General features: G+C 54.5%; 2 protein-coding genes across 5 annotated transcripts; one reads left to right on the top strand and one right to left on the bottom strand.

Annotated features, from left to right (window-relative positions):
* Positions 1 to 5,152: 5,152 nt before the first annotated feature.
* On the bottom strand, positions 5,153 to 14,097 carry LOC119112845 (PRA1 family protein 3). Of its 4 annotated transcripts, none has more exons than XM_037237134.1 (5): positions 13,856 to 14,097; positions 12,114 to 12,197; positions 9,304 to 9,494; positions 7,352 to 7,569; positions 5,153 to 5,836 (listed from the first exon to the last, which is right to left on the bottom strand). In XM_037237134.1, the coding sequence occupies exons 3-5, from the start codon at positions 9,486 to 9,488 to the stop codon at positions 5,694 to 5,696; spliced, it is 546 nt and encodes a 181-aa protein (XP_037093029.1). In that variant the 5' UTR covers positions 9,489 to 9,494; positions 12,114 to 12,197; positions 13,856 to 14,097; the 3' UTR covers positions 5,153 to 5,693. The 4 variants fall into 4 exon arrangements, with proteins under 4 accessions (XP_037093029.1, XP_037093030.1, XP_037093031.1 ...); XM_037237135.1 differs by having other exon boundaries at positions 13,864 to 14,097; XM_037237136.1 differs by lacking the exon at positions 12,114 to 12,197.
* A 1,553-nt stretch (positions 14,098 to 15,650) lies between these two features.
* On the top strand, positions 15,651 to 23,559 carry LOC119112397 (ankyrin repeat domain-containing protein 13C). Its single transcript, XM_037236578.1, has 11 exons — positions 15,651 to 15,783; positions 16,064 to 16,105; positions 16,491 to 16,595; positions 17,053 to 17,184; positions 17,632 to 17,843; positions 18,195 to 18,326; positions 18,938 to 19,108; positions 20,999 to 21,151; positions 21,838 to 21,967; positions 22,363 to 22,480; positions 22,907 to 23,559. Exons 1-11 carry the CDS (start codon positions 15,777 to 15,779, stop codon positions 22,920 to 22,922), a joined length of 1,218 nt encoding a protein of 405 aa, XP_037092473.1. The 5' UTR covers positions 15,651 to 15,776; the 3' UTR covers positions 22,923 to 23,559.
* Positions 23,560 to 24,579: the final 1,020 nt, after the last annotated feature.

Below are 24,579 nucleotides of genomic sequence, written 5' to 3'. Positions count from 1 at the left end.
CTTGCAATATGCTCAGGGGCCCTCTACATTGGTCCAGTGCGCTTTCAATTCTCTTTCACTTGCTTAGGGCCCTACACTCTTGTCGGGGGCCATCTGATGTCCTGCTTGGGCACACTCAGTCGCTTGGGGACCCTCCACACTGGATCTTGGGTACTTTTTTCTGAGTGGGGGCCCTACGCTCTTGTGGGTTTTGGGTACTTTTTATTTGAATAGCCTTACGCTCCTGTCGGGGTGCCTTCTGATAAGATGCTCGGGCCCATTTGATCGTGGGGACCTCTACATCTAGTTTTGGGTCCTTTCTTTTTGAATGGAGGGCCCCCGCTCTTTTCGGGGGCCCCGTCTGTTAACTTGCTCTGACGCGCTGGATCATTCGGGGCCTTTTACACCGTGTCATGGGTATTTCATATTTGAACAGAAGGCCCTACGCTCTTGTCAGGGCCTCATCTGCTAACCTGCTCGGGCACACTCGAATATTCAAGGCCCTCAACATTGTGTCTTGGGTACTTCCTATCTGGATGGAGGGCCCTTCGTACTTGTCTGGGACCCCATCTGTTCGCCGCTTCGACCACACTGGATTGTTCGGAGGCCCTGTATATTGGGTCTTGGCGTTTGAATTTAGGGCCTTACATTCCTGACTGGGCCGCCTGATAATCTGCTCGGGTACACCCTTTCGGGTATGCCCGAGCTCGGGGGATCTTTCGGGGGCCCTCCGCACCGGGTTTCGGGTACTCCTTATTTGAATGGAGGGCCCTACGCTCGTGTCAGGCGCCTTCTGATAAGCTGTTTAGGCACATTCCATCATTCTGGGGCCATTTACATAGGGTCTTCAGCGCTTCCCATTCGAATGGAGAGCCCTTCGCGCTTGTTGGGAGCTCTATTTGTTAACCTGCTCTGGTGCGCTCGATCATTCGGGGTCCCTCTACGTTGGGTCTTAGGTACTTCCTTTTTTGAATGGAGGGCCCTACGCTCTTGACGGGGGCCTATACTTTAACCTGGTCTGACGCACTGAATCATTCATGAGTCCCCTTCATTGGGTCTTAATACTTCCTGTTTGAATGGAGGGCCCTACGCCCTTTTTGGGAACCTTATCTGTTAACCTGACGGGGTACACGCGATCATTCGGAGCTCTCTTCATCGGGTCTTGGGTACTTCCTATTTGAATGGAGGGTCCTACGCTCTTGACGGGGGGCCTATATGCTAATCTGCCCGAGCACACTCGATCGTTCAGACCCCTACACATTGTGTCGCGAGTATTTATCATTTCAATGGGCGGCCTTATGTTCATGGTGGGCCCCATCTGTTAAGCTGCTCGGACCGGTGGCAGATGCAGAGGGTGGAGGGGAGCCCCATAGATCATGCCGAAGGGAGTTAAAGGCTCCGAAGAGGCCATAACCGGACGGATGGCCGCAGTTTCTTACACAAAAAACAACAAAATTGGATGTAATTGGGCCCAAAGACGACCGATGACAATTGTTAGCAAAACTAAAGAATTTATCAGTGGACGAAGTTCATTCTTCGCTGATTGAGAAAAAGTTGCTTGGGGGAAATTTCGGGGCTCATTACGCTGTATAGAAGCATTACGCTGTTGGTTGCCTGCCCCCATATGTCCACTTGCCGGGTCAATCTGATCGCTAAGGAGCTTTCCACGTTTTCCTTTACCTCTTTGCATTTTCTCGTAGGGCCCAATAAGTTGTTGGGACGCTGTCTGCCTCAATGCCTGAGCACTGTTGATCGATTATATTTTCCTCCACGGATTCTTCCCATTCGTCCGAAAGGCTCTATACGGTTTTTCCGGGGCCCCATATTCTAGGGTACACTCAGTTGTTAAGGGGCTTATCATATTAGTACCGGTTTCTTTTCACCTGCTCGGAGGGCCTTATACTGTTGCTGGGGCTCTTATAAGGTAAGACACGGAGGCACTCGATGTTCGGGGGCTCTCTACTCTCTACTCGGGGGCTCTTGGGGACTCTCTCCCTTTGGTCTCATTCGCGGAGGACTCTTCACACCTATCGGGGCTCGTGTTGTTAACCTGCCCGTGTACTCTCAATCGCACAGGAGTAGGAGGAGGATGGGGTAGGAGAGTAGGAGGGTGAGGAGGGTAATGTGCTCTGTTAGGGGTTTTACATGCCAGCCTGCCGGGGCACTACCGGTCGTGTAGAGGCTCACCACGTTGGTCTTGGGCTCTTTTTGCTGGCTCTGAGGACCCTATTCTTGTTGACGGGAGCCACTTTGTTGGCCTCCTGCAGCCCCCATGATCGCTCAGGTCCCGTCCCTATTGGTCTTGGTGCCTTCGCCTTCAAGCAGTAGTCGGATGTGCGGCGATGAGTTCTTACGCGCCATTGCCGAATGCAATTTTACATGCCACCGACCTCGTATGTGTCATTTCCATTGACTATTGAGTGTATGGCACTCATTATATTAGCGCATCACGTTCTTAACATATTTTGAATACTAGGATACGTTGTACTCCTTTATAACAAGGGGAAAACTATGCATTTGTCATCAGCCATCGGCCGATTACATCGCCGAGCCGGCTAGCCGTAAATACATAAAGTAGAAATCAAGGTCATGCTTGGTTTTGACGGTGGTTAGCAGCTAACTTAAGTTTATTCTGCCTGTTGCTGCGAAACGATTTGCCTTCAAATAAAAGCACTTAACGTGATCTGTAGAAAATGAGTGAGTTCTGTTTATGTATGCGTAGCACGCCTAGCTTTGTAGGGCTGTCCAGTCAGATGGGCTTCCGTATTTATTAAATAAATAAGCATATATATATATATATATATATATATATATATATATATATATATATATATATGCATGTATGTTACATACGACCTATCTTAAAATGTAATGATGGAAGTGGTGGGATGTCTTTTGGAGGGGGTCCCCACAATGTTGTGTGCCCCCCTCCCTCGACGAAATCCTGGATCCGCCCCTGCCATAGACTCGGGTTCCTTCAGACACCGCGCGATTCATGTTTTACTGTTGAATTCGTGGAAACCACGGCATATGTGGCAGGGAATGATGCGGAAAGATGGTGTGGAAAATTCGCTACGATGCTATCACTAAAATGCAAACGTTGTACCTATTTTGGAAAAGTAGGTGCCGCCGCCATATTACCTGCGCCTTAATGTCACTTTCTCCTCCCACGACGACATGCAGGGTGCCGCAAAGGTATCATTGAGATACAAGAGTCCATACAGCTTGCCGTCAAGCGCACTGTAGCACTGGAGCCCTGTTCTAGGGCCTTGCACTGGAGCAACCCCACTCTGCAGGCTACGGCTGAAGCTTTTCAAAACCAGTCAAGACCCCACCCGGCTTTGTTATGGGTCGACCAACCTCAGAACAGACCAAATACTGCGTCATCAGATGTGCAGGAACTGATGAGCGGGGGGAAAAAGACTTCGCCCGCGACTTCCGTAACACGCATCATCTGTCACGTATGGGAGCCTAAGGCCGTTGGCTGAGACCTGGTGCGCCAAAACTTGTGAGAACTTCCGGTGCACCTGTGCGCCCTCGGATTCGGTCCACGTGACATTGCCATTTGAACAGGATCCAAAAAGTATTTCATGCTTACTCATTTCTGCTTGCATAGCCTCCTCAGTCATCAAGTATGGTGGGTAAGTAGACTGATAAGACTGAGACTGACTGACTGACTGATAAGACTAAGATTACTTATAAAGATAAGATAAGACTGATAAGACTAAGACTGATAGATTTCATCTGTATATTGGGGAGGCTGATCTGCTGGCCTGGGCAAAGGGTCCCAAGCCCCCCCCCCCCCAATTGATAACGATGTTCCGCCGCTGCAATGCACGAAATGCATTTTTCAGTAGTATGAATTTATATGAATGTCCCACATCTATATTTCTCTTTCGAATCTGGACACCCTAGCAGGGAATCATTTTCTTAGATTGGTCGAGGACTCAACCAAAAGCGTTGACCTAGATTATCTCCCGGATACAGTTTTCTTCCCGAATCTCGGTCACTTGCATTTGCATGTTTAATGTCAACACTAAAACAGCAATTATTTGATCAGCTCCGAGATTGTGTTGATGTTGAGAAATGACTTTCCATTTGGAGCCGACATGATAATGATATTGATGATACATGATGACGAGATTAATAGTTGTGTTGAGGTGCCTGGTGCACCAGCGGCTCAGACACTCGCTGCATTTCACTGGCCCAGTTTTTATTTTTTACTCATATGCATTGGGGGGGGGGGGGGGGGCTCAGGAGAGCATTGAGGTGGCCCTAGCCGGCATTGGGGATCCTGAACTATATCAAGTGGCACCCCTGCATCCTAGACATCTCCCTTGAAATCAAAAGCAACAGTTGATTACGGAGCTGAAGTAATGCACATTCGGCAAATATTTCCGACGGGAAACGGTCTTCAACGCCCGTATTTTTCCACCTGACAGCAAGCGAGACGCGGCGTGGTGTTTCCTTAGATCACTTGAGTAATCCGCTCCCCGTCACGGTAGCTCCCTGGCATTGTCACACTGAGCCCCACAGAGACGAAAGACGGGTGTCGCGTACGCCGTATATTGTTGGCACAGCTGGCGTCGGCTGGGAGCCAGCGGAGGCCGCCCAGGTCAGCTGCGTGACTAGAGACTGGCAATGGCGGCCGTCACCGGATGGGACTGTGCGGAGGACCCTCAGTACCGGGAGAGGCTGTGTGGACAGCCCTCAGTACTAGGCGAAGCTGTGTGGGCAGCCCTCAGCACCGGACGGGCTGTGCGGGAGGCCCTCAGCATCGGAAAGGGCTGTGCGAGGACCTTAATACCGGGCAAGGCTGTGTGGGAGACCCTTAGCGCCACAGGGCTATGCGGGAGAACCTCAGCACCAACCGGGAGCTGTGTGGGAGGCCTTCAGCACCAGACGGAGGCTGTGCAGAAGGCCCTCAGCACCAGACTGGGCTGTGTGAGAGGCCCTCAGTACGAAATGGGTGTGCGCGTGAGGCCCTCAGCATCCGCCGCGGTTTAAGTGGAGTTCCTCCTCACCCCCCCCCCCCCCCCACCCCATCCCACGCCCAATGGCATATGCGGGACCAAGAATTGGCGCCAGGATTCAATCCACCCGGAAAACGAAGGACGGTAATGAGCAAACCGTTACCACTTTGGAAATAAGTCACCGAGTACCGACACAAATATCATGCACGTTCCCTGATATTTCATTATGCGGCTGACGGTTACAAACACAAAGAGGGATACATTAAATAAAACTGCGGATGGACCGCCAAACATTTCCAAAGACAAACACACCATATTTCCAATGGCTTCACGCAAAGAAATATCACAGCACACGAAAAATAACGTAACCATCAGCTGGAATGATATCATAATTTGCACCTTGACCAACGGCTTAACTGTCAAAGCTTCGAGCTAATCGCACCGAAAACTGCATGCACTGGCCTCATATAACATACTAATACACCAAGACTCAGCTCTCACGAGCGCGGAAGCAGCTCAACTATAAGTTCTGGGCTGGTCGTAGATAAGCAAGGTGCTCAGAGAGAAGAGATTTTGAATTCTACACGCTAATCTTGAAAGCTGCGGTAAACAGGGAAATATGGGTGCAATCACAGCACACAATTGACATACCGTTCTATTTCTACCCATACGCTCTGGCAAGTGACTAAGCAAGCATCGATAGCAGACAGCACCCAGACCACAAGCCAGCTGCGAGCCTGCTCAGAAGACGATTTTGTCACTGTCCACCCCAAGCTCGTCAAGAAAAAGACCCATCGGCGTCCTCTTGAGTCCAGCAGCCTCCATCTTGTTCATCAGCTTGTTGCGCATGTTCCGCAACCGCATGGACGCGTGAACGAGCACCGCTGGAATCAGTAGACATGACATTAATACAGAACTGCGGAGAGCCGCGAGAGGCTTCCACGCTGCAGTCCATGACTGTATGCTTAAAAAGACGGATGCCAGATACGCGGTGAGGCACCTGGCCGGGACGTGGCGATGATAAGTTGGGCTTTAGGGCACCACGGCTACTGTGATCATGTCGCGACCACCCGCATAGTGCAGCGTTTGAGTTAGACGTCTCTCTGACCCGTCTCTTCGCCCTGGTGACATCTCTCGCAAAAGTTACCAGTTTTTCATGGCTTAACTATGAAGCAGGCATTTGTAAATAGGACAGTGTAAATATGGGCTGAGAACACACTGCGCTTAGCAAAATTTGTCTCTCGAGAAGTTGAGCAAGGAACAGACACAAGCTGATGATACCAAGTAGAGCGTAATCGATATGACAATATTGTGCACATGGACGGCTACTTAAAGACAGAGGAATGACTGAGAATGTGATCCAAGCTTTTGATCCTGGGTGATCCTGGGTTTTCTCTTGAAAAGTTGAGCTTCCCATATGACCAGTTATGTATTGGTGCTGACGTGTTTTATAATTTCGCTAAAACAAGAGAATACGCCTTTATTTTAAGCCATTATCAATTTCTAGCCCGACCATGAGCCGATGACCTGGCGCGCCTGAGTGGTTCTGACCTGATGATGAGACCCATTATAGTGTAAATCGGAATCGTGTTAGTTTTTCGGAGATTTTTGGAAAACGCAACCGTCTTTGACGTTTGATGATGTTATGCTTTACCAATCATTGAACACTATTAACGTTCAATGTACCATTTCAAAACTTGCCCCCGGAAGGAACGAAGCAGGCTTCACGCGGTAGGAATGGCCATGAAACAGGCAGCTTCGGCAGCGAATCACAGCATCGCGAACCACTTCAGCATTGCACATGCAGTGCGCGGCGTGCGCACCCAATCAGTCAGAAAGACCACAGCTCTGGGCCGAAGGCCCTCAAGCTCACACTGCCCCCTGCCAACGCCACACTGTCTCGAGACGTAGCCGCTGCAGAGGATCTCTTTCAAGGCACACCCTTAATAGGAGCGTCGGTCTGGACGCGGATGTGGCCTCCATAAACAATGACATCTTATCCACTGGGCTGACACTAATGCGAAGACGGCCAGCGCCGTCATGCACCTCGCCGCAGCGCTATCGATGGCTGGGAAAGCAGAACCGCATTCCATCACACGGGATGTCGTCCTGCACCACCGAACAAAGGAACGTGAGCATCATATGAGAGAGCGCACCGCACCCGAGCTTGAGATGCTCGTAAAAGGGCCCTTGATCAGCTGCCGACGTTTCAATCGCATAATTCACTGAGCGCTATCTGCAAATGCCATCTCGCAGTCGGAGCTCCAGAAAGAGCAACTGTCAAAGACTGACAATGCCACGCCAGCCAGCCAGCCCACTGGGGCCGGCCGGGCGTGGCCCAGCCAGCCCAGCCGGCCCAGCCACCGCTGGGGGCGTGGGTGGAAGGCGGTCTTACTCACCCAGCAACGGCAAACAGATGCCGAACAAGAAGACCAGAACCGATCCGAGCATGTAGACGATGAAGTAGCCTCCGGAGAAGATCAGCGTCAGGCTGAGCAGCGGGTGATCCCGCTTGAAGTGGGACGCCACCGCCTGCTTGTTTGTAATGTAGTAGAAGATGGCGAACACGACGGCCAGGGCGAGCATGCCGCACAGGAACTTGTGCGGGTGCAGCATCCTGCGGGAGGCGGGGCGTGACACCGCGGGACCGCCACAGCGGCCAACATAAACGGCGAGCGTCACTGCCCGCACAGCCTGCTGACACCGCAGCACGAGACGGCTCATTATCCCTTTACAAAGGAGCCATAAGCGGCTGACCTACCTTATCGGTGGCGCAACAAACAAAAACGGAGCAATAACCCGACACATATCTCGCCGCCCCTCTGTTATCTCCGTAAAAGCGATTTAGCACCGGTGGATCCATGCTAATCAAAGATTTATCGCCAGCCTTGTGCCTTACTTCTTTTCCAAGAAGAAACTTTGTTCGATTAGTGAATCCATTGAAAAGCTGATGGGATTTCGTTCTGCCCTGACAAGTACTTCATGCTATGAAATAATTTCGTTATGAAAACGCTGGATGGTCACAACGCCCCACTTCACCTGCCCTCGCAGCATCCCTGTCACGGTGCCAGCACACTTGGAATGGGAATAACAACACGGGACGTGCTCTGGCGTACATCGCTACAGTACAGCAGCGGCCTGCGGCGACTAACCGCAGGCAGCTCACAGCCCTGAGTTCTCCGAACCGGAGATATCCGTGCCACTACCAATGTTGCGATCGGCTGACCTACTACGCCAGAACACGCGCTCGTGGAATCTCGTTTGCGAGACCTCTGGTGCGTGAGCTCAATTAAAAACAAGCACGCATGCCCTTTTGCACAGCCCTAACGTTACGAGAGCTTCAGCCTAACCAGCTGAACGACGGCCAAATTTGATGCAATCGCGAAACGCAATCCAGTCATACGTCACATGTCATATCACCAGATGCCCCTTACTTCCGTGAAGTGGCCGCATGAATAACGCCATGCTAAACGCAGTTATTTTTAGAATGTCCGTGTCACATGTGGCAGTTCAATCGCAGCGCAATGGAGGAAGAATGACTCGCACCGACGTCTCCGCGGGTACGCTCGCACCCGCATGCACAAAGACGAACTCCACAGCAACGGGAAATTTCCTCCGCCATTAAGCGCACAGGAAAGAAGACCGCCCGCTTCGTTATCGCCCCATGTCAACGAGTCCTGGGCAATAAAAAGTGGACGGCGGCCAATTCAGGCCAACCCAGTCACGACAAGACTACATGGTAGCGTCGCGGACCACCTGGCGTCAACTCAGGCAATGCCGCCGCCGAAATCAGACGACTTTTGGGCGTGCTAATCCAGCAACGCCACACGCATGTTTAAGTCGGCCGTTGTTTGCGTGATCCCTGTTCGTGATAGCTGAAGCTGCCCTCGTGGCACTGACATTTACTATACCTCCTCAGGCGGGAAAAACTACCACAAGTTTTGAAATAACCGTCCAAAAATACGGCTACTTCATCGCGCAGCACAGTCTCCACAACACAAAAAGGCATTAAGCAATCCATTAGCTCGTGTTTCACACATATCGATCGTATAACAGCTTGCAGCACATGCAGCATGTGGAGAATGCCTGAAGAGGCAGTTGGTCTATACATTTCTCCCCCATGTCCTAACCGATTTCACTAAAACCCCGTATCGTGGAAAACTGGGCAACAACCTGGTTGGTTCCCCTCTTATATACAGCACACCATACGTTATAGGAGAGTACAGACCACTTACATCGTAATTGTACATGTTCAATAACAATATTCCTAAGCAAATACATACAAGCTTGCGAACACACCACTTCCTAGCCGTGCAATCTAAGGCTACCATTGCTGGCACAGCTCTCTCACCCGACTAGCAGAAAGATGAGCACCGCTGAGAAGAAGTAGTTGGTCTGGTAGTAGAGCAGGTTCTGCATGACCCGGTACGCCCACCTGTCCGGGTCGCGGTAGTTGGGGATCTGGAAACGCGCCGAGTTGGCCAAGAAGTCATCCAGGCTCCGCATTGGCGCCACCTCGATGTCGACGCCCGCCATCGCCGCCTGCGGCCAAGCGGCACCGTCAGCGGGAGCGGGCACGGGCGTTGAAGAGGGCACACGCGGAGCTCTGCGGCGCCGGCGAACACCCGGGAGACACGCAGGACACGGACCGCGTCCTGTGACAGGACAGCGCCGACGCCGAGCGGCACAACACCGACACCGACCCTGCCAGACCGCTGTCACTAGCACGCGCTGCGGCACTCACGAACTTGGCAGCGCGCTCCACTCGGCGGGGAGCCCAGCACCGGAGCCGGCGGCAGCTCAGACCCGGTCGGGCACGGCGCGTCCGGCCAGGACGCCGAGCGCAGGAGCACGATCGGCGCCCCTCGCGAGCGCGCCGCGCGCCGTCCGACCGCCGGCGGCGCCACCGGCCTCCGCCAAATACGGCGCGGCGGACCGGTTACGCGGACGGCGAGCAGGGCCCAGCGGCCGGGGAACACGTGCCTAGATACAGAGCGGCACCGGGGGCTGGCGCGGTACCGGGCCGCGCTCGTCGGCATGCTCTGACGATGGCCCCCGCTGACAGGAAGGCCACGGGCGGCGGCAGAGGCCTCGTCCGGCTAGCGCCCACACGCCGCGACCGGCACCGTCTGGGACGGTGAGGAAGCGGCAAAGACGGGACGGGGAGGAAGCGGTAAGGACGGGACGGGGAGGAAGCAGCACGGACGGGACGGGGAGGAAACGGCAAGGACGGAACGGGGAGGAAGCGGCACGGACGGGACGGGGAGGAAGCGGCAAGGACGGGACGGGGGGAAGCGGCACGGACGGAACGGGGAGGAAGCGGCACGGACGGGACGGGGAGGAAGCGGCACGGACGGGACGGGGAGGAAGCGGCACGGACGGGACGGGAGGAAGCGGCAAGGACGGAACGGGAAGGAAGCGGCACGGACGGGACGGGGAGGAAGCGGCACGGACGGGACGGGAGGAAGCGGCAAGGACGGAACGGGGGGAAGCGGCACGGACGGAACGGGGAGGAAGCGGCACGGACGGGACGGGAAGGAAGCGGCACGGACGGGACGGGGAGGAAGCGGCACGGACGGGACGGGAGGAAGCGGCAAGGACGGAACGGGAAGGAAGCGGCAAGGACGGAACGGGGAGGAAGCGGCACGGACGGAACGGAAAGGAAGCGGCACGGACGGGACGGGGAGGAAGCGGCACGGACGGGACGACCGCGATCCGGGCGCTGCTCCGAGGATCAGGACATTCGCATGTGACCAGAGTTACCGCATACGGCAGGCTGTGATCTTGGCTGATCCTGACAACGGCTGCCCGGGACAGCTGGCATCAAAAAAGGTACGACCATTGATAGCGCATTCAGCTGGAACTGTTGCTGGCAAAGCCCTTTGAACCAGTGTTGATAAAGTTAAGTCAAAACCCCACTGATAGCCCTCGCCGTTGCTCATAGCACTGGCTCAATCTGAAGCAACTAGTGAAAAGTCCAACTTGATCCATTGCTGGTAAGGCCGGCTGGAGTCATGGCTCACGAAACTAGCTAGAGTAATTGCTGGGAGGCCTCACCATGACTATCACTGGATGCTTACATAAGACATGGGATTGGTACCACCGCTGGCGTAGCCGGGAACTCGTGGCACTACACACGCGAGCAAACCATTGTGTGCAAACAAAGGGCCTCGTCGTCGCGCCTCTTCAAAACGTTACACGAAAGACGGGTTGATGTACTGTTCAGTAGTAGTAACAACCACAGGTCCGTGCGCGTCACGTGCCCGGCGGTGTCCGGCCTCGTCCGCGCCTCATTCCTGCTCCAGGCCCAGCCATCGCGATCTGTGACGATGCATGAGCGGAGGTCCCCTGCCTCAAATTGTGCGCCAAAGTGGTGACGCGGAAGACCGACGCGGACCATACGTCGGACAGCGCTGTCCGGGTCGAGGAGCTCGCGAGTTCTCGTCTCCAGCGGCGTCATCAGTACACGATTCCGCCATGTCCACCGTGACAGATAGTCACGGACACTGGACCGCGCCACGTTCGATCTCTTTTGAAATTACACTCCAGTATTCGTGCGCCTGTGTAGATCAGAGTCCTTGAAGGCCCGAGGCCCTTTTGGTCCACTGGCCCTGCCGAGCTCTTACACAGATCCTAATTCCGGCACCCTGTGCTGAAGCGACGGACGGACGGACCAGTCCAGACCAGTGCGTGCCAAGGGTTATTTTCAACCTGTTAATGGCAGGTGAACAAAGTGCTTGCTCTGGCCGCCCGTTTCAGTCGTTAATGACCACGGCTCCGAAATGGTTCCCTTTATCCTCGAGTGAACTGAATGCGTTGCAGCCTTCACATAGGTGCCTTTTGATCGTTGTAGCATGATCAGCCAAATCAATGAAATCGCCACGGGGCTGCGCACGGGGCTCACTGTGTTCCCGCGTGTTCTCCACTGCCCTGGCGGACGGCCGGGGGATCGGAGTCGCCTCTCACTTTCCAAGTGACGAATCGCCGGCACGCGTCTGACTGTGCGTCGCCACGCCCTTTCAATGAGCTATTGGTCTACCAGACCAAAGAAATCCGCTGACACTTCTGCACTCTGAAAGCGGTCTCGCCAGGGTTTCGCAGAGCACGGGGTGGGGCTCCACGGTCAACGTGGTCGAAAGAGTGTTTGAGGACGCCCAGTACCTGGTCAGTCCCGGAGGACGCTGGTTATCTACACGATTTCGGGTCGTCGTCCGCACTGATCCCTGCGTCCTTCTCCGTGGAGATCTGAAGTACAGGAATACCTCAGATGTGTCGGATGAGGAAGAAAAGTACAATCAAAGATGTGGTGTAGCACAGCCCAGGCTGTATGTGACACAGCATATTGTGCAAAGATGTTTATAAAGTTCAAATCCTTGGTCAGATGCATCCATATATACAAAACAGCAACATGTAGAGTTCTTTCTGCTCAAATTTATTAAAGCTGACAAGAAACATCCAGTGACAAGCAAACAAGGTTGTGTGGGAGCAGGAGAATTTGAAAGTGCCAAAAGTAACCTTCACCAAGAGTGCAATGTAAATAACCTGAAATGCAGCACAATATGAGCAGGCATTCTGTGAGAGTGACATACATATAGCATGCATTCTTCAAATGCATGCATGAGTTCCAGTACCAGGTGTCCTCAACTAGTTCTGCAGACAGACTTGCTATATATGGTATGCAAAGGCAAGGGAGGGGCACAACTTTAATGAGCTTAAGGATTTGATGAGCCCAGATTCATTTTTCCAGCTTGCCAGCAGCTGTGCATGGTGGGTTTGTCATATTTTATGTTTATCAAAAAGCATTTTGAAGTCTATGTTTATATTGTAGAGACTTCAAAATAGGCCAGAGCTAATTACATTAGAGTGAACTCAAGTGTGAGCCAGCCTTCTTCATTACAATATAGCACTGACTTTAATCATCTGATGTGTGGACATGGATAAAGCTATATCTCTGAGATTGGGGAGACAAATCATGGTTGGGGAGGGGGGGGGGGGGCAAACTGAAATTATTGGGGATAACCTGATCTGAAAGTGGCATTTGGAATGGTGAAAGTGTGGATCACATGCATTTTATGACATTTTTAGGAGGGGGAAATAACTTTGAGAACATTAGAGTGGAATACTCTCCAGCCCCACCTGGTGGCCACACTAATGAATATGGGCATGCCCTCCTTGTCAGATTGTATGGCTGGGCCCCAATGGCATGCCTGTACCATGCTGCTGTGGTCTGGAGCTGCCTGCCCTGCTGGTAATAGCCTTGTAATTTGCATGCAAGCAAGTGTGCATGACAGAGGTGTAGTTTCCTATTCAGTTGGGGGGGGGGGGGGGGGGCTTTAGCCCCTTCTCCCTCCACCTTTAAGGAACAGAGTGGATAAAATTTGAGGGAAAACCTGTTTTTTATATTTCATGGGCAGTAATACCATGTTTGACTGACCAAACACCTAAACACATTGTGCTAAACTTTGCTACAGGTGCATGGCATCCCGATACTTTGGCAACTGACTGTTTGACAATCATTTAACAGTCCTGACCATGGAACGCAGAAGAATCAGCATGACAAAAAATTAGCATATCAGTCTGAGATAAGGTTCCTGGCCACCCTCTCCCATGACTTGGTTGTGTCTGGTTGTCTCAGAATGCTGTTGAAAATTATTAGAGAATGACACTCAACATGCATAATGTGTACATGATTATGCCATTACCCAAGTTTTTGTGCACTCTAATAACACAATTTCCTTTTTTAATTCCTCATACGCAGAACTTCTCGAAGTACAGAAACACCAACAAGTCAACTTTTCAAGTACTCCTGCCTGGTCCAAACCACCCATAAATAGGGCTAGAAACCACTTGATAGCGAAATTTTCTGATCATTCTTCGACACTTTCAGCACCAATATGACTAACCTGCGTACCTGCCTATGGATCAGCACAAGTTTGTTTTATCGTATTCTTTCTTTATCCACGTGAATTCGATGCCGGCGTCACTAGTATGTTCTGGCCTATCCCACAATCGCCGTTGCACACAACGACACACCATCCATGCGACACAAGGCTAAGTCTTCTGTTTCGTTAGCCTAGATATAAGCAAGCGAGGATAAAGTGGATATATGAGAGCCTTGCCAGTACGCGTACGCCCCTGATGATCAAGCGTCCCTACGATCTTGCTAATAGTTGGAAATCCAAGGGTATTGAATGACGCATGTGTGACAATATTTTCCACTCAGTTCTACCAGCCCTCATGTTTCCAATCTACGACGAAGCATAGCGCTAGTTTCGTCTCAGGGTAGGGGAAGCAGATGGGTAGAAACGGTAGAGATTGAAGTTCTGTTGGCGAAGGGGACGAAGTAGTAGCAGGTTGCGGTTAGATTAGCAAGGCCAGCACAGGTCTAGTAGCGGTTTCGGTAAGGAATGGTCGAGTTATACGCATGCGGTGTTTTGGACCTGAACGGCGGTCAAAGACTTCCTTGTTCCTAGCGTTCCTTTTTTGTGCACATGTGAAACCGTTCTAAGTCAGCTCAGATGTGGTTCGTTGGACTCGCTAGGTAAGTAGCTCTTCACGAAACTGACGGTGATAACCGGCTTGCTCCTTTTCGTAGTTAGATGTTCAGTGTCATCCTCTGCCTGGGCTTTCTTGTTTTGTATGATGATTTCGGTGACAAATGATAGTAAAAAAGTTGTTTGTGTGTATGAGGAATATGCGTAGCTTTGAGGTTCTGGAAAAAAGATTGGCAAATGTATTTTGGATGGATGGCTGCATATCAAAGACAGAAGATAAGCCAAAGGACAGGAGCTTGATGGACCTGGGCCTTTTTCATGGAAGTAGAAAATATTTTCATGAAAGTAGCTCATGATACAGGGAATCCTCATAGGGTCATGCTTGTAATCTGCCTATCATGTTCTTTTTGCATTTGTCATGCCCAACCTGCTGCCCAATATTGATCTTTGTGGAACCATACAGCAGGTATGGCACTGGTGGTGTCCTAACATGATGTAATGTGACCAAACCTAAACTAACCTCATGGATTAGCATGGTTTAAATTGGTATGGCCCAACCTAGCTCAACTTTACCTAGCCCAACCTAGCCTAATCCAACATGGCCAACCCAGTCCAATCCAACCCAACCCAACCCAACCCAACCCAACCCAACCCAACCCAACCCAACCCAATCAGATTTAATCTGAGCCAACCAAACTCAACCCATCCCAGCTTTACAAATTACAAACAGCAGGTTTGCGAGCACCAGGGCTGTGTTGCACATATTTGCTGATAATGCTGTGAGCCACTTATCTGTTAAAGGATGCCATTTTCTGCATGTGACAGGACAAAGTGATGACAAAGGCTTTGTATAGGTATGACTTTTCCAAAATTCATTTGCTTATGAGCATGACAGCAATATCATTGCAGCATGCACACAGCCCTTGCTTTATAAAGTTAAAATTTTCTTAAAAGCATAGTATTTGCCTATTGCTAACAAGTTCCTTCACTTGCTCTGATTAAGCATGCTACTTAACTATTGTTGATGTGTATTTCTGCTTTGGAAACTGCTTTGACCATGTGTTCTGTTTCCTGCTCACAGGAATTGCTGGATGGATTGGCCAGTAACAAAGAAAGAAGTCTATGTTCTCATGTCAATGGTCATTGAGTTGCAAGTAAAATGATGGCAGCTAGCCAAAATAACTCAACCCCACCATCTGTAGGAAGCTCTGATGGCACTGAACCAGGCTCATCTTCAAAGGTTGAGTTTCCACTTCATGAGTGTGTGTACAAAGGAAAAATAAAGAAAATTCCTCACCTGCTCAGGCATCATGACATTGATGAAAAGGATATGCATGGTAAGAGACTCTGCATCGATTTTGACTCCACATTCTGTGCTTTTTTTGCCTTGCCTTTGTTTGAGATTTTCAAAAATTGTCTGCTTTCATATTGTGTACCATGTGGCACTGATAACTGTCCACTGTTGTCATGTACTTGTTGAATTTCCCATTCCCAAGTGGTCATAGCTTATTTTAATTCCAGTTGTATGTTGTATTCTTTCATGGACTGTACTGGAATGATGTCATTTTCAAATTTTCCAGGGAATACACCACCTCATTTTATTTTCACACTTTCCAGGGAATACGCCACTTCATTTAGCAGTTATGCTGGGCCAGAAAGGTGAGTACCTTTTAACACATACTTGCAGGCACCATAAAAACCACCTCCCACCCTACCCAATGCATGCCAGTAATCTATGTCCTTGATTGTATTATGAAGCCTGAATTCATCCAAGTGTAATGGTGACTGAGATGTGCTCTGATATGCTGATTTTCATTCTTGTTTGCCCCCCTCCCCCCCACCCCCACCCCCACACTGATTGCTGAATAACCTTAAATCAAGTTATGTTGTCAGCATTTCAAACCAGGTAACATAACTGCAATGATTCAGCCTTCACGCCTACTATGTTATGCATTCCGCTCGCTGCCGTCACTTGACGGTGGTAGCTAGGCCCCGCGGCCGCACATATTCCGTACTGCGACGTCTGGTGACGACTTGCCGCCAGAGATCGCCATGCTGCTGCTGGCCCGCAACGCCACCGTCAAGATCCGCAACACGCATGGCTGGAGCCCGCTGGCCGAGGCCATCAGCTACGGCGACCGGCAGACAGGTACGACGGGCCACACGGCAGGCGGCGGGCCGGTCGCCGGAGCCGGACACGGCAGGCGGCGGGCCGGTCGCCGGAGCCGGACACGGCAGGCGACAGGACCGGCCGTCGGAGCCGGACTGGCAGGCGGCGGGGCCGGCCGTCTGAGCCCGACACGGCCGTCGGAGCCCGACACGGCCGTCGGAGCCGGACTGGCAGGCGGCGGGGCCGGCCGTCCCGGCCCGACACGGCGGGCGGGCTCATTAGGGCGGCTGTGTGGTGAGGCAGGGCTGCTGCCGTGATAGCGCGGCACGCCACGGGCCGAGGAGGGCGAGAGAGTGGGCTGGTGGAGCGGCCCGTCGGCGGCTGTTGACAGTGGCAGCTGTCGGGAACACTAGGCGATGTGACCTGCGTGTGTGGTCGGGTGCTGTTGGGTGTAGCGCGGCGGGGGGCGCGTCTGACCATCCGCGCCGCCCGCCAGTGTCGTCGCTGCTGCGGAAGCTGAAGAGCCAGTCACGGGAGCAGATGGACCGGCGGCGGCCGGCGCTGGTGGCCGCCCTCCACCAGATCCCCGACTTCTACATGGAGATCAAGTGGGACTTCCAGACCTGGGGTGAGTCTCTCTTGTGTGTGTCCCGAGCTCGCGGTGGCGACAGACTTCAGCAGGTGCAAGCCCAGTGTGCGGTGGTGGCCTTTCAGTGACAGCCGGCCACCGTTGGCATATTTAGGTGAAAACTGCTCATGGTCAATTACGTAAATTTTGGAACGCGTGAAACATCTTGCATTTCGCAAGATTTTCCACGATTCTAGTCCAGATTTGATCATCATAACCATGGCGATCTGCAATAGCTCTCTTTGTTTACGAGGAGCATATCGGTGCATTTTGTGAATATATACGTAAATTCATGCATATTCACTTACTTTTATCTGCATCATTTGTACACCTCGTAAGGAAGTCACAGTATGCCCTCCCAGTCGAATTAATACCATGCGTGTCCGCTGTACGATGTCGGTACGTGCGACACCCCGGCTGAGTGCGCCGTGCCCGCCCCGGCCGCAGTGCCGCTGCTGCACCGGATCCTGCCCTCGGACACGTGCAAGATCTACAAGCGCGGCGCCTCCATCCGGCTGGACACCACGCTGGTGGACTTCGCCGACTTCAAGTGGGAGCGCGGCGACATCAGCTTCCTCTTCAACGGCGACGCGCCGCCCTCCCAGTCGCTGTGCGTGCTGGACAACAAGCTGCGCGTGTACCAGACAGTGCGGTATGAGGTAAGACAGAGCGCCCGAGCACATTTCAGGGATGCACAGGCTTACCCGCGATGTTTTTTGTGTGTTTTTTTTCTGGGATCGCCCGAGTGTGTAGGCGGCATTGTGTTGTTTACTAAATTTCCGTTGGGTTAACATCGCCGTGGTTGGATTGGGCTATGCAAAAATCTGCATAAAAGTTTTGGAGTTATGAGTTACACGGCAGGGTTGTGATGAACTGATGGGTTTAAGAGCCCGTGCTAATCGTTTTTCTTCAGATCAGGTTTCCCCAATGCCAGTTCTGCACTCTGTTTTTTTATCTGCCCAGTTCTATGTTGCTCGGTGTTTCTGCATCTATCGCTGAATTTTTTTTAGGAGACGGAGCTGGAGATTGAAGAGGAGATTGACATTCTGATGAGCAGCGATATTGTATCAGCCCAGATGTCCACTAAGTCCATCACTTTCACGCGATCTCAGCAGGGATGGTTCTTCCGGTCGGACAGAAAGGTATGAGACACATGCTTGCAAGGCCAAGCCGCGCTATAATCGCTGTGTGCTGTGTAGGAGTTATCACAGCATGCGGTGTCCATGAAGAGGGTGCTGCCATCCTGACCTGGGCCAGCGTCAGTGTCCGTTGCTCCGTCCGTATATTCGTCCTGCCTCGCCGGCCGTGTCCGCACGCTGCCCTCCGCTGTTTGTCGCGTGTCTGGCCCTTTGCTCCGTCCGTATTGTCGTCCTGCCCCGCCGGCCGTGTCCGCACGTTGCCCTCCGCTGTTTGTCGCGTGTCTGGCCCGTTGCTCTGTCCGTATTGTCGTCCTGCCTCGCCGGCCGTGTCCGCACGCTGCCCTCCGCTGTTTGTCGCGTGTCTGGCCCGTTGCTCTGTCCGTATCTGTCGTCCTGCCCCGCCGGTCCTGTCCGCACGCTGCCCTCTGTTGTTTGTCGCGTGTCTGGTGCCACCGGTCGTGGTGAAGCGGCCGACCCGTGTAGAGAGTCACGTGGCCGTCGAGAGCCGGCGCGTGGCCATCGAGAGCGCCTGGCCGTCGATGTGGAGAGGGGTCGCGCCGACGGCTGAGCGACGGCGACGACGACGGCTGCTGCTGACCCCCGCTGTTCCACAGGAGATGGTCGGCAAGTACGACGCCGACTTCTATGACGTGCATGGCGTGGTGTTGGAGACGCGCAAGCGGCGCGAGCACCTGTCCGCCGAGGACCTGCAGAAGAACAAGGCGCTGATGGACACCATCACGCGCGGCAGTGCCCACCAGCTAGACACCGAGGAGATCCGAGAGGTGGGACGCGCCGACGCCGCGCGGCTGCGCAGGCTGCCCGCCGGCCTACAGCGGGCTGAACGCATGGAACGCGCGTTGGAGTTGGTTTGCAGTGTCATTTGTTCTGAGCTGTCGGGGTTCTTGGCTGACGGCCGGCTGAGGACGCGAGTGTCATGGCATGGGAGAGGTTTGTTTTGAGCTGTCGGGGTCCTTGGCTGACGGCCGGCTGAAGACGCTAGTGTCACAGGCATGGGAGAGGTTTGTTTTGAGCTGTCGGGGTTCTTGGCTGACGGCCGACTGAGGACGCGAGTGTCACGGGCATGAGAGAGGTCTGTTTTGAGCTGTCGGGGTTCTTGGCTGACGGCTGACTGGGGACGCGAGTGTCATGGGCATGGGAGAGGTTTGTTTTGAGCTGTCGGGGTTCTTGGCTGACGGCTGACTGGGGACGCGAGTGTCATGGGCATGAGAAAGGTTTGTTCTGAGCTGTGTGGGTCCTTGGCTGACGGCTGGCTGAGGACGCGAGTGTCATGGGCATGGTAGAGGTTTGTTTTGAGCTGTCGGGGTCCTTGGCTAACGGCTGACTGGGGACGCGAGTGTCACGGGCATGGGAGAGGTTTGTTTTGAGCTGTCGGTGGCCTTGGCTGACGGCCGACTGAGGACGCAAGTGTCTGGGCATGGGAGAGGTTTGTTTGAGCTGTCGGGCCTTTGGCTGACGGCTGGCTGAGGACGCGAGTGTCATGGGTATGGGAGAGGTTTGTTTTGAGCTGTCGGGCCTTTGGCTGACGGCCGACTGAGGACGCGAGTGTCATGGGCATGGGAGAGGTTTGTTTTGAGCTGTCGGGCCTTTGGCTGACGGCTGGCTGAGGACGCGAGTGTCATGGGTATGGGGGAGGTTTGTTCTGAGCTGTCGGGGTCCTTGGCTGACGACTGGCTGAGGACGCGAGTGTCATGGGCATGGGAGAGGTTTGTTTTGAGCTGTCGGGGTTCTTGGCTGACGACTGGCTGAGGACGCGAGTGTCATGGGCATGGGAGAGGTTCGTTCTGAGCTGTGTGGGTCCTTGGCTGACGGCTGACTGAGGACGCGAGTGTCATGGGCATGGGAGAGGTTCGTTCTGAGCTGTGTGGGTCCTTGGCTGACGGGTGGCTGAGGACGCGAGTGTCATGGGCATGGGGGAGGTTTGTTCTGAGCTGTGTGGGTCCTTGGCTGACGGCTGACTGAGGACGCGAGTGTCATGGGCATGGGAGAGGTTCGTTCTGAGCTGTGTGGGTCCTTGGCTGACGGGTGGCTGAGGACGCGAGTGTCATGGGCATGGGGGAGGTTTGTTCTGAGCTGTCGGGATCCTTGGCTGACGACTGGCTGAGGACGCGAGTGTCATGGGTATGGGAGAGGTTTGTTTTGAGCTGTCGGGCCTTTGGCTGACGGCTGGCTGAGGACGCGAGTGTCATGGGTATGGGAGAGGCTTGTTCTGAGCTGTCGGGATCCTTGGCTGACGGCTGACTGGGGGCGCGAGTATCATGGGCATGGTAGAGGTTTGTTTTGAGCTGTCGGGCCTTTGGCTGACGGCTGGCTGAGGACGCGAGTGTCATGGGTATGGGAGAGGCTTGTTCTGAGCTGTCGGGATCCTTGGCTGACGGCTGACTGGGGGCGCGAGTATCATGGGCATGCTTTTCCATGCCCTGTTTGATCAAGTAGTTTTGTGCTCTCGGCCATGAAGTACCACTGTGGGGTGCTGCGCGAATGCTGGACATATGCCGTCCGTATGAGCGTGCGCGGGTGCTTCTGCGTTGACCCCGGAGATCGGTGGCCCACCGCGGTCCATTTGGCCGGCTGCGGACGCTCCCCGGCCGTGGGCCTGTCCGTCGCGCTGTCGTCTGTGCGTCGGCCGGCTGACCGGCGGCGCCGTGCCGCAGCCGCCGCACCGAACCTCGCTGGAGCCGCCGGCGGCGCCGGCTATCTCCTGGGAGGAGTACCTGACGGCTGACCCGGCCAACGCGCCGCACGTCGGCCGCGCCATCATCTCCAAAGTCAGCTGCAAGCGCTTCAAGAACGCCACGCTGGCCATGGTGGGTGCTCAGGCTGGAGCCGGCCGAGGTCTAGAGGGACTGCGCGTCGGCTGAATTCGGTTCAGGGGCTGTGCTGGTGTCGGGATTCGGTCAGAATCAGCGTCGGCCGGGCCTGGGTCGGAATCGTCGCTCGGCCGAAGTTTGGTCGTAATCGGCATCACGAGGTCGCAGTGAGCGCTGATGGACGCGTGGCGAACGACACCGGCCGGGCTGGGGCCGCAATCAGCGCCGGGGCTGGCCAGAATGAACGCCGACTGGCTGTTGTCCCGGGCGCAGCGGGTCTCATCGCTGTCCGCTGGCGGCCAGCTCTGGCCAGGAGAGCCGGCTGGCCGGCGGTAGTCAGTCGCTTGAGGGTGACATAGGGTGCTCAGGATGTCCTTGACCCAGGGACCATTTGTTTTCTCGAGGGGGGCACTCGTACTTCCAGCAGTGCTGTTTTGACCAGTAGAAGGCGGTACCAATAGTTGCTTTCGTGTAGCGGTGCGGCACGGATACTGTGCTCCCCGGAGTGTGGCTCTGGCTCGAGCGTGGGCCAGGTCAGTTGTGCCACCTGCGGATGTGCTATTAAAACCCACGTACAATTAGATGTTTTGTGAAACTGGCTTGCCCGTGATCGCGGCGAGGCTGTATATTATGCGTGCGTATGCGTATCAGTGCGCTAACATGGTACGGACCTCGGTGTGCAGAGTCAACAGTTCCCACTGACGGTCAGCATGCTATTGGACGTTTTGGACGTCGTGGCGCCCTTCAAGCACTTCAGCAAGCTCAAGCAGTTCGTCCAATGTAAACTCCCACCCGGATTTCCTGTCAAGCTAGGTGAGTATTCCCGTGTCTGATTCCCTCGCGGCAGAACGAGTTGCTTCACAGTTGTAGGACACCAAACCTACATGCAGATGTGCTCATGTAACTTGTGAGGAAGAGCATCTATAACGTTTTGATCATTGAAAGGACTGGTTATCTGTCAGATACAGCTAGAGTCTATTGACGGGGCCTCTGGTCTACATGCAGAGTCGTGCAATAGCAACATCCACTCACTTGGCCTGGTGTGGCTTCTGCCACGTGCATGCCGGTGGTTAAAGGGACGGCTTCTCACGATAGATTTGTTTTCGTCTTGGTTTGTTTCGTAGGCTGGTGGCGTCGGACATACTCTGGCCCATATTGGTGTGTCACTTCCGTTGTCCTGATCGTTGACTGAGTTGTCGCCGCCGCAGATATCCCACTGATCCCGGCCATCACCGCCCAGATCACCTTCCAAGACTTCTACTTCGAGGATAGCCACCCGAGCCACCTGTTCACGGTGCCGGCCGAGTACACAGAGGACCCGGCCAGGTGAGCGGCGCTCCGCCGAGCTGGCGTCCCGCCGGTGCTGCCGGCCTGCTCCCGCGCTGCCGGCGCCGACGGCGCGGTTGTGGCTCGTGCTGCCCGGTTATAACACACGCACAGCTGCGTGGCGTGGCCGTGTCGGCGCTGTTCTGATGGGCGTAATGGGCTGTCTGGTTGGAGAGTGGCTCGCGACTGGTGCTGCCGTCTGCCAGCTACTGCTGAAAGACTATGCGCTCTGGTGTCGCTGCTAGCGGTAGATGCGAGCAAGCCGTGTTGCCGAAATGGGTCCTGCCACGTACCATGGGTGCGTGTTTTCTATCAAACATTGGCTATTAATTAAATGCTGGCCATCGAAACCATATCGTGTGTTTGGCGGGCATCATGATATGTTCAGAAGGCGGCTGCTGTGACAACCTGTGCCGCTGCCGGCAGGTTCCCCGACTTATGACACCCAGAAGACGTTTACCTTTGCGGCACGACATCGACCGCGACCCCGACGGCGGCGGCGGCGGCCGAGGCCGAGCTCGCCGCTGAGGCCGAGCTGGCGCCGGGCGCCGCCGGCCGTCCGCTGACGGTCCACCTGCCCGTCCAGTTTGGCATCGGCAGTGTCTACTCGTCAGAGCTGTGTGTTCTCATCTGCTGACCGGTGCGGCGAGGAGGCGCGCCCGCTCCCAGGCGCGCGCTCCGAAGGAGGGCGCGTGCAACGGGGGAGGCTTGCTCGGGCGGCGCACAGGGAACGCATTGGCCTCAGCAGCTGACGTGTCACTGGCTTTGGCAGCTCCGAAGAACACCGAATAGTCGCTGGCTTTAGCAGGGTAGCTGGGGGTCGCTGGCGTTAGCAGAGTACCGAGGCTTCGCTGGCTTCAGCGAGTGCTGGCGAGTCACCGAGCTGAGCAGCGGGAGCACTTCTAGCTTTGGCCGCGGAGCCCGGGCTGCGTGAGCGGCAGCGGAGGAGGCAGCCAGAGAGCGCAGTATGCCCCCGTCGCGTGCGGCGCACTGAACGGCGCAGACCAAGCCCCGCCCGGCGAGGCGAGTCTTCGCAGACCCACGCGACTGCCGAGAAGCACCGCGTTGAATGCTGGCTGTCGGTGTGGTGTCGGGGGGGGGGGGGGGGGGGATGGGGCCTGGCTGACCGGGTGGCGCAGGACGGGGCATGCGGACGCGGGACCTCGCAGGATGACGTATCGCGCCCGGTTGTGGTGGGAGAATCACGCACATCTGACCGTAACAACACCCTGGCTGACTGGGTGGCGCAGGACAGGGCATGCGGACGCGGGACCCCCGCAGGAGGACGTATCGCGCCCGGTTGTGGTGGGAGAATCACGCACATCTGACCGTAACAAAACCCTGGCTGCCGACATGCGGACTAAAATTCTCCAGCAATAATTGCAGTCGACCTGGGCCATAAGTTTGCTAGAATCAGCGAGCCAATGCTCCGATGCCCGTTAATGACGAGCAATAGCATTAGCTGGCTTTATGAGCACCTGGTAAGATTCATCGGCCACTTGCAAACCACTGCTTTGCAGACATCATCGGCGTTAACTCACCACTTATGCTAACCGGACGTGTAGCGTGACTACACGGGAAGAGTGCGCCAGCGATCGCTGCCCAGACTGGTGTCCCACCTCCCGGGTCAGGTGAAGCCACGGCTGGGACTCGGCGGTCGGAGCCGGGGCCGTTTGGGGTCAGCTTACCATGCTACCGGAGAGGAGTGTTGAATCAACATCCTTGCGGAGCTGGGTATCGGAGGACTGCGCCCCGATGTTGGTCGTTGGCTCTGGGTGTCGCTGAGGGTCTGTTTCTGGTTCAGTGTGCCGCCGGAAGCGAGAGCTCTGTGCCGCCGGGGAGCATTTAGCGGATCACCATCAGTGTGCACCCTGGGGACAGAATGATGTGCCGCAAAACGTCAGATGTTAGGTCAATGCCAGCGCTAGGTCAGATGGTAGGTCAATGCCAGCGCTAGGTCGGATGGTAGGTCAATGCCCGCGATAGGTCAGATGGTAGGTCAATCCCCGCCATAGGTGAAAAGTCGGGTCCATTCCCGCGGCAGGGCGGATGTCCGAGGTCGATACGCCACCATAAACCGGTTGTGAGACCACCGGCGA

The sequence above is a fragment of the Pollicipes pollicipes genome, unplaced genomic scaffold (assembly GCF_011947565.3).
Source record: "Pollicipes pollicipes isolate AB1234 unplaced genomic scaffold, Ppol_2.1 Scaffold_7261;HRSCAF=8764_pilon_pilon_pilon, whole genome shotgun sequence".
Taxonomy (NCBI): domain Eukaryota; kingdom Metazoa; phylum Arthropoda; class Thecostraca; order Pollicipedomorpha; family Pollicipedidae; genus Pollicipes; species Pollicipes pollicipes.
The sequence above is the reverse complement of the archived record's forward strand: the minus strand, read 5'-3'. Positions and strand labels throughout refer to the sequence as shown.

What these genes read in the sequence shown, in the direction of transcription:
- LOC119112397 (XM_037236578.1), top strand. An exon ending in CTACGGCGACCGGCAGACAG is followed by an intron (nt 16,596 to 17,052) that starts GTACGACGGGCC and finishes GCCGCCCGCCAG; the next exon opens with TGTCGTCGCTGCTGCGGAAG. An exon ending in CGGATTTCCTGTCAAGCTAG is followed by an intron (nt 21,968 to 22,362) that starts GTGAGTATTCCC and finishes TCGCCGCCGCAG; the next exon opens with ATATCCCACTGATCCCGGCC.
- LOC119112845 (XM_037237134.1), bottom strand. Translation starts at nt 9,488, where the DNA reads ATGGCGGGCGTCGACATCGAGGTGGCGCCAATGCGGAGCCTGGATGAC. An exon ending in CTCATCTTTCTGCTAGTCGG is followed by an intron (nt 7,570 to 9,303) that starts GTGAGAGAGCTG and finishes CGCCTCCCGCAG; the next exon opens with GATGCTGCACCCGCACAAGT. An exon ending in CATCTGTTTGCCGTTGCTGG is followed by an intron (nt 5,837 to 7,351) that starts GTGAGTAAGACC and finishes TACTGATTCCAG; the next exon opens with CGGTGCTCGTTCACGCGTCC.